We start from the raw sequence: 17,813 nt of genomic DNA, 5'->3' as shown, positions 1-17,813 counted from the left end.
TTCAAATTGGGTCACCCTGAATGTGGTTTCACAAGCATTTGAAGAGTTCAGGTACAACACTGTTTGACTAACTGCTACTTAGCAAACACACAATACTTTTTACTAATCATACAAAAACTTTACAAAGCAACTATGTTTCTGTGGTGTCATCAGCCACCTGCTTCCCTATCAATCAGATGGCCATGAATAGTTACTTATCTATGATGACAGACAATGGGAGGAGTTCAAAGACATGTTAGAGGGGCTAGGATGCTGACATTATCTTGGTTGTCCAGGGGTATCTTTTATCCTTCATGGACAGCTTTTAAGATTACAAGAAGCAAAGTCCTTATCTCGGGGGCTAGGCTGTCCTTCTCCTACTTAGGATGAGATAGAGTCCTTTAGTTTGCTTGCTTAAGCATGGCTATTCAATATACAATGTAAACTATATATATATATTTAAAGAAAGCTAATAAACTTTTCTATTATAAAGATTAATTGGTTTCATAGTTAGGGAATGAGATTTTCCTGACACCCTGCTTTGAGCAAGAGTTGGACTAGATGATCTCCAGAGATGATTTCCAGCCTCAGCCACGCTGTGATTCTGCGAGCCCAGAGGGGGAGATGATTAGTAGGTAGTTCTCAGCAAAAATGACACTAGTAGTTTTAACAAAATGAGCTCATGTTAATGTAAAGAGAATGTATGCTTCCATTAACCACCCCATGAAATATGTACAGCCATCTAAGTTACATTCAAAGGCAAAACAAAAGCACAGCATTGTGCATGTACCTTCATGCTTTACCTGTAGAAAGATGAACTTTGAAAAGGAAAGAGCTCATTGTTTTATAATCTCAGGTTAAAAATCTTATTTGTTTTAAGTAGGTTAATTATTTTTTTATTTCTTTTTGCCTTACTCAGATAAAATACAATCACACATTTTCTATGGACTTGCTTCAGCGTTAGCGTAATTCCTTTGGAAATCTGTCACCACACTGCTATCAATGCATCTGTATCGTACATCTTTTTGGGAGCTAGAGGGCAAAGGTTTCCCACAGGAGATGGCAGGAGGTTCTGGCTAACTGCCTGGGACAAGGAGAAGAAGAAAGGGAAAGGAGTTAATACTAACTAAACACTGACTTTTTCTGACAGACAGGCGAATTGAGCATGTCCTAGATGACTTGTACATTTGAAGGGGGACTGATAACATCAAAGTGCAGGATCCGATCTCTGTGACTGGCTGACAATTTAACACTCCGTGTCAGTCTATACAGAAATGTTTGCTCAACAAGTAGTTATTCATAAGGACTCCTGAGTGTATGAGATGAGCCCAGCTCCTACAGTAGAAGCCCTGCTTCCTTGCTGCCTTTCTGTGGAGGCTGGAAGGCTTTCCTAGAGAGCAACAGAACTGCAGCGAAAGTTTCCGAACACTTCACAGATAGATATAAATGGATCACATTGTAAGCAATGAAACTGATGCAGCCTTGGGATGGAAAGTGACAGTTCTGCTGTGTTGTTAAAATAATGAGAAAAATAGCAAAGGATCATTTCTTGACTAGAATCTGTGGTAAATAAACAGTAGACAAGGAGCATAGAAGACAAATAAAAGATTAGACATCTAAAGAGTCCGTTCAAGTATAAATTTGCATCACAGTTCAGTTAAACATGCAATGCAAATACTGGCGTGTTGGAAATCCTGCTGCACCTAGAAAGATAATATGTATATATCTCTTTGGGCCATCTGATTCATTCCAGGGCAAAGTACAAAGCTGCTGGTCACAGTGTGTCTCCTAACTCAGATACAATTGTACTGTCTAATATCAACACTGAGGTTTTCATCAAGGTACATCTTTTATATTTCCTGTAGTTCTAAAAGGTAGTTTCTATGTAACTTTTTTTCCATCTAAATGGTAAATTAATAAGGTTGCTAAGTCAAAACAAAGGCTTACCTGGGAGAAAACCAAAACTGTGTTGTACGTCATTCATGTATTTTCCTTAGACCTACACTTTCCTCTTTAACTTCATCTTGCTGATTTTTTATATTTATTAAACCATATTAAATTCAAAACCTGTCTTTCAAGCACTTTCCAAGTCCTTTAAGCCCGCCATGCTTAGTTCCATTCACAAGTTCTATCTAAAAGTACAGAACATTCCACTTACGTTCAAATATTCCAGATCACTATTCTAAACAGCAGGCTAGGACAGCTAGAAAAATGGATTCTGTTTGAAATTTCTTTCAAGTGTGTCTGAAAGATATAGCCAAATGAGGAAAGCCTTTGAGAAGCAACATAAATGAGAAAAAAAGTTTTAGAAAAGGCCTAAAAAAAATATTTTATCTTGGTAGGAAAAGATACGAAGAAAGATGAAATAAGTCTAGTATGTAGAAAAAGTTCTTCTAACAAAAGGGGCTGTGATCACTTTTTCTCCATCTCTAATAAGACAACGAAAATGAAGGACCTACTTAATATATATAGGAGGGCAACAAAACTGGTGAAAAGACTGGAAGGAATGTCCTGTGAGGAGTGGCTGAGGACTCTGGGTTTGTCTAGTTTGGAGAAAAGGAGGCTGAGAGGCGACCTCATTGCTCTCTACAGCTTCCTGAGGAGGGGAAGTGGAGAGGGAGGTGCTGATCTCCTCTCCCTGGTATCTACTGACAGGACATGTGGGAGTGGTTCAAACCTGCACCAGGGGAGGTTTAGGCTGGACATTAGGAAGCGTTTCTTTACCAAGAGGGTGGTCAAACACTGGAACAGGCTTCCTAGAGAGGTAGTCAATGCCACAAGCCTGTCGTTGTTTAAGAGGCATTTGGACAATGCCCTTTAACTTTTGGTCAGCTCTGAAGTGGTCAGGCAGTTGTACTAGATGGTCATTGCAGGTCCCTTCCAACTGAAATAGTATTCTATTCTATTCTATTCTATTCTATTCTATTCTATTCTATTCTATTCTATTCTATTCTATTCTCAAATAGCTTGGGTCCTCTGAGAGGTCTGCAGATTTGTTCCCTCGAGACACCTGGTAGCCTGGCTTCCTCCAATTCTCTGACTCTCCAAGTGCTGCAGACATGAGTGTTCAGTGCTGGCTAAACAGCTCAGGGGTAGCCTGAGTAACACACATTGGGATCCAGCCCCTCAAAGGTCCTTGCTGCTCGTCTGCACTGCTACCAGCACTCAAGCTAGCTAATTCAGCTAGGTTTGCACAACCTGCAGTCATAACAGGATGTGTCTTCACAAAAATACTACTGAGCTTCAGCATCCATCTCCATCTGCCTGCCAGCACAGGAAAGACACACAGAGTGCAGTTGTTAACCATGCCTATCTAGGAAACCAGGAAAAAAAAAGAAAAAGAGTACTCAAGAAATGTCTTTGCTTTAACTTCATCAGTCAAGGATATCATCTACTTAGGAGTTCCGCCACAGTGAATATGAATAAGGACTGAGATGTATAATTTTATAACAAAAGGCATAAACAAAGAGAGAAAATGGGAGGGTGGGAAAGGAGCTTTGTATTTCCTAGAGAGGCAGCTAACCAGGTAACAGCAGTGTTTCAGATCACAATGCCCAAGCCTTTTTAGCAGGCAATTACCTTATGAAAGATAACAGCAAAGAACAAGGCAAGTTAGGAGCAATCAGAGCCATTTCACAGTTACCGGTTAGAGCCTTCCCATGCTTTGACTGACATTGCAGAACACCAAAGAATATGCATAACAATTTCAGCTGTTTGTGTAGATTTTGGTAGCCTGCAAATGCACATGTCTGTACAAGTTTTACAGCACCTTCCACTCCTTCCCCTGGTATGGTCTGGCCCATGCTAGAAAGGAGATCAGGCAGCCTCCCAGAAAGCTGATCTGTCCATACACTAAGCTGACATAAAACAGAGTGCTTCAGCTTGCATCACAGCTCACCACACAATCATACAGTGCAAAAGAAGAGGCCAGAACTGGGGGAAGGATGATACCGCTTCAAACCCCACGGAGATCACAAGCTGCTGGGAAATGTCAAGTTCAGAGCCATGTGTTAACTGTTGGTGCAGAGAAGGAATGGTTGTCACATCAGCCCATACAATGCAGCTCAAGGAAACACAGAACCATGCCATACAATCAGGAAACAGACAACAATTTAAGAAAACAAAACTAATACACACACAGAGTGACTCAACAGATAACTAACCTGCAATAATCAAGGGAGTACAGCTGCTCTCTACACGAGCCCTAGGATTATACAGGTACAGACTCATGCCTGCGCGGATTCCCTCAGGCTGCGAGCTCATCAGTGTCCAACCAAGCAAGGCTGGTGCGAGTCTTAATCTGAATGTCAGCTCTGCTGGCTGATAAATGAAGAGCTGCGCAGAAACGGTCTATGCTGACCTGCCTACTGCTCCTAAAAGACTAGGAGGTCCCGCTGTCTCTGAACTGGTTACTATTAGCATTACAGTGCTTGCAAGACTTGTCCCCAGGGAAAAGGATCATTTGCAGTTCCTTCACTTTCCCTATTCAGCAACTAAGAATTTACGTAAATGCCAGGGAATGTCTCTTCCTGTAGGCCAGGGGCAGCAAGCAGAAGAACATGAAGAATATAATGCAGTGATCATTGTATATGTATTTGTGGGTGTTTCTGATTGGCATTCAACATTTCATTTTCATTTCCTTTCTTCAGAGAGAAGTCTCAGGAAGCACAACCCCAGAAGGAAGGAGTTACATGCAGGAAGTTTTGAGAAGGAACTGAAGGGAGGATGATGGGCAAACAGGCAAACAGGGAATGATGAGAGACATGGCCAGACAGTCACAAACATCAGGAAAATACAGGCCCATGTGACTAGTAAGTCTTTTTAAAGAAAAGTTGAGAGGCTGTCGCAGAGTAGACGCAGAAGTTATTTGCCTCTGAAAATAAAAAGCTCTGGAGGCTTCTGTGTGACTTCCACACCTGAAAAACAGGGGATGCTGGAAGAGATGAATATCAGTGGGTATCAGTAGGATAGCAAGGAGAAACAGCTTAAGAAATAAGTGAGTAGTAACTTAGAGAACAGAGTAAAGAAAATAGCTGATTTTTTTTTTAAAAAAAAAGGAAGAAGAAACAAGTTTTGTAAAAGATCATGCAAATGTTTTTTTCACTAATGAGAAGAGCTCAATGAGCTGGCTGGATTATTTCAAGTGTTGGTACACAATGTGATAGCAGGAATTATTAAGGTAACAAATACAGTGAGGTAATAATCATGGAATATAGGCATCAAAAGACAGAGTAAATGTTGAAATGGCAGAATAATATTGTACATTTAATGACTTGACAGATATAAAGAAATTAGAGGAAATACCAGGAACCAGAATAACTCTGGAAGCTTTTATAACTGGAAACTTGAGAACTGCTGGCAGTCTGATCTACAGATCACACTGGATATGAACAGTGATCTCTAATTTCAAAAGGCAAAGACAATGCAGAAGGCGTGATATGGTTATGAGAATTAGTAATATATATTAGAGAGCACGTGCTATGAGTTGCAGTGGGGGACAGGATTTCAGCGGAAGCAGGCTATGCCTCTATGAACACAGGCACCTGGCAGAGAAAGCGGTCACTCTCCCCCAGGCAAAAGGGGGCAGCAATGGTTTACATCCACAGTGCTCAGGGCCAGCAGCATCTAAAGCACATGCTGCACTTCATGGCACTCGGTGTTCTCAGAGTCCCACATGCTGAGTCAAAGACGGTATTATTATGTCTTACAATTTTTCATACCAAAGTGCTTAAAATAATGTCAGACCTGGAAAGGTGATGTTTTTATTGCATCACATCAAGCATGAGTTGTATCCCTTTGCCTCAACATGAGAATATATGGGAATGTTTAATGTATAGCCATACCATTCTGTCTGCTGAGGATGCATTCCTGAAAAGTGCAGCAATTAGGGGTTCAACAGGTACTGATATAATTTTTCCTATAAGAATTTGTGCAATAGCATACAGGTGCATGCCAGGACTTAAGAAATACAGATTGCTAAAGTACACAGGGAATTATGTAAGGATAGAAAGCAATAGTAGTATGATCAGCATCAACAACTGGAAGAGATGCTGGCTTTTCCACAGCTGGCTTTGTGGTGGCTAGAGGTGCTGTTTACTTTCTAAAACTTGCAGTAGCTTCGTGACCTCACACAGTTATTCTCAGAACAAATATCAGTCTGAAGGACTGTGATGAATTGACCTTGGTTGGCTGCCAGATGCCCATGCAGCAACCCTCTCACTTCCCCTCCTCAGGAGGACAGGGGAGAAAATAAGATGCTAAAGCTCCTGGTTCAAGAAAAAGACAGGGAGATAACTTACTAGTTACCATTATGGGCAAAACAGACCTGACTTGGGAAAAAATAATTTAATTCTTTGCCAATTAAAAATAGAGCTGAATGGTGAGAAACAAGGAAAAAAAATAAAACAACTTCCCCCTACCCTACTCCATTTTCCCAGGCTCAGCTTCACTCCTTTCCCAACTCTTCCACCTCCTCCCCCCACCACCCCAGGTGGTGCAGAGGGATGGAGAATGGGGAACTCTGGTCAGTTCATAACAGTCTGGTCAGTCCATAGCTGTTCCTCTCTGCTGCTCTTTCCTCCTCACACTTTTCCCCTGTCCCAGGGTGAGTCCTTCCCACAGGCACCAGTCCTTCACAAACTGCTCCAGTGTGGGTCCTTACAACCAGTACAAGGATTTTCAACCTCTTCAGCTCTGGGACTGGACACACAACTGCTAGTGTGAGCACTCTTGCTGCCACGCTTCTAAACAAATGTGTTTTTACGGTCATCATTATCTTCCTCAGATGCCTGCTGCTTATCATGGACATTCAAGTCAGTCAAAGGCAAAGGATGAAAAAACACGGCAATGGCAGTGGTCAGTGGAGTTGGGTATTGTAAGATTGGTGGTCAGTACTGGGAAACATTGGAAGTAGAAGCAGTCAACAGCAGGGTATTGCAACATACAGCTTGTTCACTGGGTGCTGGAGGACGGTACAGTGCAATATGTGCACACTGCCTAAGGGAAAACATTTCTGCAGTAAACCATCCACAGAACTACACCCAAGCTACAATTCAAATCAAACTGTTTGCTCCAAAGAAATAGACCAAGAATAAACTAATGTATTTCCAGTGTGGGAAATCAAGCAACCAAGATGAGCAGCAAGTCAGTAAGCCTGATTATTCAAAAATGTCTATATTGAAGACATTTCTCAAAAGCATCTCCTGTAATATTTCCCTTTTTTCTCCCTCATTCCAGGACAGTTCTGCTTGTTTAAGACCATATGTCTAATTAATTGCATTTTATTAGCTAAGTGTTGCTCAGACAGTGTTTCCTAATTTCTCAAGTTTCTCGATAGCAGCTCAAGACAGTTCTGTGTAAGTGTTTTGAGAAAGGCATCCTAGAACAGAATTCTTTCATTAATTTCCTAAGAGAAGAATGGTTTTTCAAACAGGAAGTTAGGAAGAGGCAGACAAGAAGCAACCTTGGCTGCTAAAAGAGAAAGCAAAAGGGGAGGAGAGGGAGGAGAGCAGTAGAACCTCCCAAACACCCTGCATCTATTTCCTCCTCTTTCTCTGCAACACTCAGCTTCTGACTTGCCCAGTCTACAGCATTTAGACATGTGTTGGAAGGGTAAATTAGAAGCATGCAAGGAAAAGGTAAGGAATAATAAATATTCTCTAGCAGGCACTGTCATTTCTCTCCTCTAGAGATGGGTGTTTACCACTGGGAAAAACTAATCATACCTCTATCAATGCTCTTTCCTTCCTAGTATTTCTGACCCCAGACTTCTGTTACAAGTCTATAAACTAATTTTAGGATTTTTTTCCATACTTTAGAAGAGCAGTTCCGCTGAATTGTAGCTATTGGGCTTCCTGCTTGAACAAAATACAAGTATGGAACAACTACAGGAAAAAAGCTGCAGCACAGAACAGTTACAGTAAGTACCTGTGTATTTAGTTCTAGACTGGAATATTTTAGGAAAATCTGATGGCTTAGTCTGATACAATTTTTTTTTTAGACGTTAATTTTATGTATAAGACGATCTATAATCTACTAAAATAAACTCTTCCAAATCTGTTAAAACATCTGCACATGAAAAGTGGTTGTTATGAGATTACAGTGAAATAATCCGAAGGAATAAGTCCTCAAAGAAATTATTCTGCAGAAATAGTATGATAGAGTTGTTCCATGTTGGAAAAGGACATCTTTAAACTATTTCAGCCAGAATCATCAACTAGCCAGTAACATGAAACAAACACTGCATCAAGTCTAGGAGATGAAAGTATCCTGTTCTGGAGCTTTATCTCATTAATGGGGTCCAAACAGTAAAACATGGAGTAACTGTTTTAAGGACATAAACATGGTTGCTTTTATGTTAGGAGTAAACTGTATATCTATTAGAAAAGTATAAGTTTGGTGGGAATTAAAATAATACTTTTACATGGCTGGGCTGAAGTGCTTTAGTTTCAGTTTCTTTTCTCAGCTTTTAGATAGTGTGGGTGGAGTTACTGGTGAATACGATAGCTACTTCAGTCATGGAACAAAAACTTTGAACTTATTTCCCCCTGCACCTCCATTTTTTGACAATGTGTGTTTATCATAGTGGCATTTAGAAAAAAAAACAAACAGAAACTACTTTTCCTGTGAGCAAAAGGAAGGGTCTGTTAAGAGAAAATGCAACTGCAGGCTTCCATAGCCCACAGCTCCACTTTTTTTGTCTGCTCTCATGGTTCCTCAGCTGAATCAGGAGGCAGTCTGGCCAAAGGTAGGACAGCTGATTTCTCGCACTAGCTATAAGAAATCTTTACCATTGCTTCTCGTTAAAGTTTACAATTTAGGAAATCAAATAATAGATTGAGGAAAGCATGTCACTAGGGTGGCTTAGATAACCAAGTGTTCTTTCAGAAAACAAAATTTAACTGAAAATATCTAAGAAGTCATTTTGTCTCAGGAACACTCAGCTCTGAATAAGAGGAGGTGCATGGAGGAGAACATTACCAGTAGTGCAACAACTGTAGCTGGATGCAATTCCATAATGTAAAAATTTCAGATGAATGAATATAATTTTCCCAAAGGAAGTGAGAGGGTAAAGTAAACTTAGACACTATTAAGGGAAATCATTTTATTTTATTGTGTTTTCTTTCTTTAATTTTTTTCCAAAAGACCACATTTACTAAGGCAAAGTGGATTGTAAGACACTGTTCTTTCTGTCACTTATGTACACAAATGCTATTCAACTGCTTACTTTTGTTTAATTTGAGAAACCTTAGTGAACAGAAAAGGTACTGAAAAGGTAATATAGAAAAGATTTTCCTTTAATCTGCAATAGCAACAGCTAAGTAATCACAGCAGTATCTTTCCACCCCGATGTCTCTTCGCAGTGTTATTTAAGCAAATTCTGTACCTAACCACATCTAAGGTTAAAAAAAAAAAAATTGGATTTCTGTGTGCAGTTGATTTTGCTTCTTCACCAAACTGGAAACTCAATGAGAGACATTTGTGACATGTACACAACACGATGGGTGAACAACTGGCTGAAGGGTTAGACTCAAAGCATTGTAGTAAATGGAGTAACATCTGGCCGGTGGCCAGTCACTAGTGGTGCTCTCCAGGGCTCAATTTTAGGGCTAGTTCTCTTCAATGTTTTTATCAATGACCTGGACATAGAAGTTGAGTCCACACTAAGCAAGTTTGCCAATGACACTAAATTCAGAAGAGCTATTGATTGAGAAGCTTTACAGAGAGATCTTGATAGATTAGAGTCCTGGGCAGCTACATACAGATTGGAGGGCAAGAGGCTGGAGTGCAGCCCTATGGTACAAGATCTGCGGGTTTTGGTTGATGGTAAGTGCAATGAGAGTCAACAATGTGCCCTGGTGGTCCAAAGGGCCAACCATATCCTGGGGTGCATTAGGCATAGTATAGCGAACTGGTCAAAAGAAGTGATTATCCCATTATACTCAGCATTGGTGTGGCCTCACCTTGAGTACTGAGTGCAGTTTTGGACTCCACAACATAAGGATATCAAAATGTTAGAATGTGTCCAAAGGAGGGAAACAAAGATGGTAGAGGGCATGACTTATGAGGAGCAGCTGAGGATACTAGGTTTGTTCCGCTTAGAAAAGAGGAGACACAGAGGTGACCTCATTGCTGCCTGCAAATTCCTCATGAGGGGGAGCAGAGAGCGAGGTGCTGATCTCTTCTGTTTGGTGTCCAGTGATAGGACACAAAGGAATGGCTTAAAGCTGCACCAGGGGAAGTTCAGATTGAATATATTGAAAATGTTCTTCACTGAGAGGGTGGTCAAGCACTGGAACAAGCTCCTCAGGGAAGTGATCATGGCCCCAAGCCTGTTGGTGTCCAAGAAATGTTTGGACAATGCTCTTAGATATATGGTTTAACTTTTAGGTTGTCCTGTGTGCAGTCAGGAGTTGGACCTGATGATCCTCATGGGTCACCTCTAGCTCAGGTTATTCTAAGAGTCTATGATTTTATGGATTTTTTTAAATTATTGGATGGCCCATACAACTACAAATAGGTGTCCAAATGACCACCAATAGGTATTAGTCACAATTGTTCGGTAGTGTTAGCTACAGAAGTGGTTTAAAAATAGGATTCAAATTTAAAAATTCTGGAATAAATCTGTTTCTTGTAAGTAGCTGATGCCTTATATGTGATCTCACTTTACATTCCCATGATGTCCCCTAACTGACCTGTTGTATTTCACGTGGCAGATTACACTAATGAAGAAATTAATGGTTTATAATACCAAAGAAATATGTGTTATTCAGTTAATAAATCACTTCTTTAGTAATTTCATTGTTTTTTCTTTAAAGAATGGAAAATGCAAACACTGAAAAAAAAGAGAAAGCTTTTCAACATATTGAACAGTACACAAAAGAGGAAGTCAAAAAATGGGCAACTGAAGTTGTTAAGATTGACCAGAAATATGCAGAAATCCTGTTTAATGAAGATGTGACTGGCTTTACTTTGAAACTGATGACTAAAAATGATTTTTTGGAAATGGGAATACCTCATGGGCCTACTCTTGAAATAATGCATTTCCTGAAAGAGCATTACAATCTAGCTACAGGTGCAAAGCAGGCTGTGGAACAAGAAAACAGCAAACAGAGTCTTGATGGAGAAGGAGAAGATGGCGAAATTGCAAAGAAAAAGTGGAAGAATACATGTGGCTCATTTAATTCCAGTATACTTCAGGATTCGAAGATGGAGCCCATAGAAGACAAAAAAGCAACGGAGTCAGCTGACAAGGAGAATGTATCAGAGAAGGCACCGTCAAACAGCCAGCACCCAACTGGAAATACCTGTATGCCATATCCTTTTGATAATTTCAGTGATGCTACTCGATACATAGAGCATAATATTCTTAATGTGCCTGAAACAGGGTCACTCAATCTCATTGATCCAGCACATGAATTCAAATTACTTACCAACACAGACAAGGCACTAGAAGAGGACGTCATGATGAAATTTAGCAATGAAGCATTTAGGTTTGCTGCAGCCTGCATGAACTCCCGCACAAATGGCACTATTCATTTTGGAGTATGTGACAATCCACATGGGGAAATCAGAGGAATAAAACTTACCAAGAAAGAAGCATATGTTGACCATTTTAATAAATTCATCGACATTTACTTTAAAGGGCAATACACCGGAATAGCAAAAGCGTGCATTCGAGAACCTAGATTTGTGGAAGTATTATTACAAGATGGAAGTCCATCACATAAGTTTGTCATTGAAATAGATGTGGTTCCTAAACACTGCATCTGTAGTACAAAGTACTTCTGTACCAACACATATGAATACAGTAGAAAGAGCTGGGAAAAAGCTGTCTTCATCCGGCATGGAGCTAGTTCCAAAAATATTAAAAATACAAAAGAATTTGAAACTTTTAAAAGTACCTTGACGTTGTTAGCAGATTCTCGTAAAAAAGCAGAGGAAGAATATAACTTAAAGCAAAAGAGGTCAATGAATGAAGGACTAAAGCTAATTAGTCTGCTCACAGGTAACCAGGACTCACTAGATAGCTCTTATTATGACTACTACATTTTGGTAACAAACAAGTGCCACCCAAGTCAAACTTCACACTTAGACTTTTTACAGGAAATAAAATGGTTTGCTGTGCTTGACTTTGATTTTGAATCAGAAACGAATGGTGTGTTCAAGACTTACAAAATAAATCGAAATGCTAAACTTCACTTCCCAGCTCATTATGAAAACAAGGCGGGTTCAGTCTCTGAACAAGCTGAAAAGCTGAAACTGCATCAGGAGACCAACTGGATTTTCTGCAATGGTGGATCAGACTCCAAAGGCAATAATGAACTACCATTAGATTCCACTTCATGGCAACGAGATAGAGCTGCTGGTGTCAGAAAAATGATTTCATTTCTTTCACACAAAGATGTAAAGCAGAATGGAAAGTTTTTAATAGTGTTTCTTTTGCTTTCCACAGTGGAAAATGCAGCGGATCCTCTTACTGAGACCTTTATGACATTTTACCAAGAATTAAAGGGACTAGAACACATGATCTGCATTTGCATTGGTGCACATACGTACCAGCAATGGAAAGATATTCTGCATGCTAGAAGCATTTGTGAGGAAACACTTTCAAACAAATGTATTTCTAATTTAACCCTGGAAATGGTAAATGGTACCATCAGAAAATTAAAATCAGTGACACAGTCTTCTGAAAGACTTCTGCCCTCTGTTGGTCATTCTACCGTTCTTTTAAAGAAGAAAGAAGACTCCATGGCAGCATTGGAAATACTCTGTGAAAATGAATGCAAAGACACGGGAATAGAGAAGGATGCAGAGAAATTTAAAAATTTCCTGAAAGAGCGGGAAGAAGATTTTTATCGAGGTGGCAAAGTATCATGGTGGAATTTCTATTTTTCTTCTGAAAATCATACTTCAGATTTTATCAAAAGGGACAGTTATGAAAAGCTTGAACACCTAATTATATCTTCATTTAACACTGCTGATCAATCACCTGTTAAAATTATCAATCTTTACCACCACCCAGGCTGTGGTGGGACAACATTAGCTATGCATATCCTTTGGGATCTCCGGAAGCGATTCAGATGTGCTGTTCTGAAAAACAAACCAAGTGATTTTGGAACACAGCTGACAACTCTACTCACCTGCGGAGCAAACAACGACACAGGCTACTTACCAGTGTTACTTCTTGTGGATGATTTTGAAGAGCAAGAAAGTGTTGATTTACTGCAGAAGGAAATTCAGGCAGCTATAACAGAAAAATGCATTTGGTATGTAACTCCTTTAGTGATCATTCTAAACTGTATGAGATCTCAGAGTCCTGATGAAAGTTCAACAACCAACTTGAACAGTATTTCTTTAAAACATATGCTTTCTAAAAAAGAGCAAAGGGCCTTTGATCGGAAACTAAAATATATTGAAGAGAAGCATGAAAATACTGACAGTTTCTATTCATTTATGATTATGAAGAAAAACTTTGATCCAAAATACATAGAAAAAGTGGTAAAGAATACCTTGCACAACTTCAATACTGCCTCTAAGCCAGCACGACTTGTTTGCTATCTAACACTGTTAAACGCTTATGTAACATCTACAATTTCAATAACATTATGTGAAGAATTCTTAGAAATGAGTTCTCAAGAGATTGCCTGCAGTAAAGATAAACTGATAGAAAAGATGGGAATTTGTTCCAATATTCTAATATATAATCAGGTACAGGAATCCACGAGATACAAAGGTCTTCGTATCATTCACCCATTGATAGCATCACAGTGCTTAACAGAACTGAAACTAACCTATGGCTTGTCTAAAAGTGAAATTACATTGCAATTACTGAAAGAAGATTTATTTTATAAGAGTTCATTAAAGCAAGACAAACTTATCCACAATATACAAACCCTGCTGATTACTAGACAGCGCAAGGAACGTGGCGATGATCCAGACACATTGTTTTCTCCCTTAATTGAAGCCATTCATAGGGAAGAGAAGTGTAGTAACGTGGAACGTGTATTAACACAAGCATCCGCTAGATTTGAGCAAAATGCTTACATTTGCCAAGCCTTAGCAAGATACTTCTACATTAAAGAAAAGAATTATGACCCTGCATTACACTGGGCCAAAGCAGCCAAACAAAGAGCACCACACAATTCATACATATCAGATACACTAGGTCAGGTTTTTAGAAGTATGCTAAGAAACCGTGTAGAGAGCAAAGCCAAGAGTGAAGTCCCGTCAGCTGAGGAACTGAACCACTGGCTAGAGCTTGCTGTGAATGCTTCACAGGCTTTTAGAGAAGCTCAGCTGCAAGCTGAAAACGCACACAATGAACAATATTTGCATCATCAAAAGCCAAAAAGAAAATTGCAAACGTACAATACTGCTGGTTATTGGGGAGAGATAGAAACTAGTCTTTATGTTATTGACATCCTTTCGCGCGTCCATTTTTTCAGCAAAAATTACTTCCAGTGTAGAAAAAATATGACAAAGTATCTATCAGGAAACAGTGTTTTGAATGCAGATAACCCTAACACCAAGAATGAAATGTTCAAGGTTCTTGAACATAATTCCAGCTTTTTATGTAATTTGCGATCACGATTGAAAAGGGCATTTGACTTTTTTGAGGACTACTTCGTATTTTTCAAAACACAAATGAATGAAAAGGAAGTTGTAGAAGCAAAATTGTATGAGAAGGTTCAAGAACGTTTTAAAAAATACACAGAAATATTTTGTGATTTCAGTTTTGAGCAACTGAAAAGTAAACAGGTCTCAAAGTGGCCCATGCCTCAGTATATAGAAGCATGCAGGGACACTGTGGAGGCTGCCAAAGCAGGCTCATTTTCTGGCATTTTGGAATACCTCCACAGAAATCACAGAAATGCTGACAGAGAAATAGAAGACATAGTGGAAGCATATGCATTTTTGTATGAGGAGGATGCACAGGCAACTCTGAAAGACAAACAGAATTTTATTTTGGCAAATGTTGTTCTGAACTGCATTAAACCTAAATCCACTAAGTTATGTCCTTCGAAGGTGCTAAGAAGTCTGCTTCTAAGCATTCTACAGGAACTGGAACCAACTGCACCGTGTGTAGAGCCTTTCTTCCTAGCCTCCTTGTTGTTCTGGCCCCAAAATATAAAACAACTAAATGAAGATTCTAGGAAAATGGAAACCTTTGTTAGACGCTTAAGTGAGTCTTCCAACGAGCTCTATGGAACCCTGCAGCGTTCCAGGCAGACTGTGTCTCTTTTCTATCTGGGAAAAGGCAGTGGCCTGAACAGATTTGTGCACAAAGGGAAAATAGATCAGCTTTTTAATTCCCTTCCAGAACAGGAACTGAATTCCCTCTGGCAGAGTGGAAATATCTGGAAGGAACAGGCTGTTCAGGATCTTTTGCTTCCTTTGAATGGAAGAGCTGAGGGTAAGGTTATCTACATAGACTATGGCAGCAATGAAATATTTAGGATACCAGTGCAGTCTGTTCCTTCATACCTGTTGAAAAAAGGCCCAAACATTGAAAGAGTGTCTTTTTACCTTGGGTTTTCCATTGCGGGTCTCCTGGCATACAACACACAAAGTCTGTCATTAAAATGATAGGTATTGTAGTTTCTCAGCTACAAGGCTTTTTCAGGCAAAATTACCCTTTAACTGATTTTTTGTTTGTTTTTTTCTTTTTTGGTCAACAATTGCAAATGACAATCTCAGGCTGTCCATTATATTTCCTTCCTCACTATGTTAGTCTTCCAGTCCAATGCAGAACTGTCTCTACTGTCATAACTGCTGTTCGGACAGTCAGTCAAACTGAAATGTTGGTGTAGTTAGTCCTATAGACTGGTCTCTACTACTCAGAGTTCTTTGGTTGATAACAACATGAGAAATTATTCAAAAACATTTTTTAAAAGGTAATTCTAAAAAATAGTATTTTTTAAATTATATCTTTAAATACTATTGCTTTTAAGAACCCTACTACCTTGCTAGCTTTTTTGCCGTTGCCTATAATGAAGGATGTCTCACCATGATTTTCATACTCATATTGTATAAGTAATGTAAGAACAAGGGATGTGTGTTAGAAAACATACCTCCTCTAACATTTCGTGATGGTCCATTGTATCTGGGATCATCTTCGAACAAAGGTAATGTAAAAGGCCATTCAGTTGCAAAGCAGAATTTTTTTCTCTGTTGTTATTGTACATGCTTGAATAATGTAATATGTTTGTATATGGGCCTGCATTAATAGCTGAGATGTAAATCTTGTGGGAGGACAGAAGCACTGGTCTTTTACCCTCTCAGGACATTTCTAAATATGCCTGAAAGAGGTCTGCAGGACGGCTCTTTCATCACCCCACAAGTCCTCTTTGCTCTTTGTGTCAGGCAAGGAGGCAGGCAAAAATAAATGACATCTCAACAGATTAGTAAAAACAAATTGACAAAAAGAAGAAGAAGAAAGCAGCAGACCATTCTGCTCTAGTGCAGCTCTTCTTTTAGTTGTAAATATGGGTAAGGAGTTTTATTCTCCAGACTGCTTTTTAACTCTAGCCAAAACATATTTCTCTTGGCAAGAATGCACACTTCATTTTAACCTGTACCCATTTGGTTTCTAGAATACACTTTTATTTCGGATAGCGTGCTATAGGAACAATCTTCATGATAATTCATTATTTGTTCTAGTTAGCCCTTGGGATATTGCCGTACAATTTACTGATAACTAAAGTACCTACCCTTCCAAGTAAAGATTTACAGCAAATAATTTGCCATGTTTTCGGGGCAATTGAATACTTCAGTCTTCCTCTCAGCCAGTCATATCTGGTAAGACCTGCAAGTATTTTTATGTGCTCAGACTCAAACTCACCCACCAAACCCCTACCATTCAGGGGAGCCCATAGCAATCAGACAAGTGTAATAAAGAGCAGCAGCTGTGAGGGACAGGAGAAATGCTGGAGGAGGTGCTCATGGAGACATGTGGAAGGGGATATTGTTAGAGCTGGAGACACGCTTCTGGAAAGGGGCAGCCCACATCAGGGCTGGGATACATCGGAGGGACTGCTGCCCGTGGGTGATGCACACCAGAGCAGAAGAAACAAGAAGGAAGTAGCAGTGCAGAAGCAGAAGAAAAGAATCAGAAGCAAGGAGCGGCAAAAATAAACTACTACACACCGAGATTGATCTGCTCTGCTGCAGGCCTGTCACTTTGGCATGGGGATTGGGAAGGACTGACCATCGGTGAAAACAAGAGGAGTTGCAGCTAGAAAGGGAGAGGTGTTGGACTGAAGTTGAGCCTGGGGAAAGGGGAAGAAAGATGTTTCTCTAAGTATTTGCTTATTTGTTTGTCTTCTTGGTTTCTCAATACTCCAATCAGTAATTAAACATTTATGTTAATTGGCAATAAATTAAGTTAAACTCCCCAAGTTGACACTGCTTGTCCACAACGTGTGTACATTTGCTAATAACCCTTGGGATCTGGGTTATTAGCATGCTAGACACTGCACTACATGCCTGTGTGAGTTTACAGAAATACGTATTTTATTATTTGTATATATTTGACTGTTTGTTATAAAATTGTCTTTTTACTAGCTGTAGCTCATTAATAAATACAGATATTTGATAAAATACTTAATTACGCAGTATGGAACTGTATTTGATGTTACATATTACACACAAAGGCTGACAGAATTGCTTTTTACAAGTATTTCCTATTTTCCATTACTTTGTAAGGCCATTTTTTTCATGGCTCATAACTTTGTTAATCTTTGTATTCTGAAAACTAAGCTCTCCCATGCCAAATATCTGCCTCAGATGTATTTTGTGTTAATTAAAGCCAAAGGGCTCAGTAGCTTCCAAGT

At 39.5% G+C, this 17,813-nt stretch overlaps 1 protein-coding gene across 1 annotated transcript; it reads left to right on the top strand.

Moving 5' to 3' along the window:
• The first annotated feature begins 7,483 nt into the window (after positions 1-7,483).
• Positions 7,484-17,582, top strand: SAMD9L (sterile alpha motif domain containing 9 like). The gene is made up of 3 exons (XM_010120731.2): positions 7,484-7,616; positions 7,797-7,897; positions 10,797-17,582. Exons 2-3 carry the CDS (start codon positions 7,854-7,856, stop codon positions 15,565-15,567), a joined length of 4,815 nt encoding a protein of 1,604 aa, XP_010119033.2. The 5' UTR covers positions 7,484-7,616; positions 7,797-7,853; the 3' UTR covers positions 15,568-17,582.
• Positions 17,583-17,813: the final 231 nt, after the last annotated feature.

This window comes from Chlamydotis macqueenii, chromosome 2, assembly GCF_036417535.1.
Source record: "Chlamydotis macqueenii isolate bChlMac1 chromosome 2, bChlMac1.mat, whole genome shotgun sequence".
In the NCBI taxonomy this organism is placed as follows: Eukaryota; Metazoa; Chordata; class Aves; order Otidiformes; family Otididae; genus Chlamydotis; species Chlamydotis macqueenii.
The sequence above is the reverse complement of the archived record's forward strand: the minus strand, read 5'-3'. Positions and strand labels throughout refer to the sequence as shown.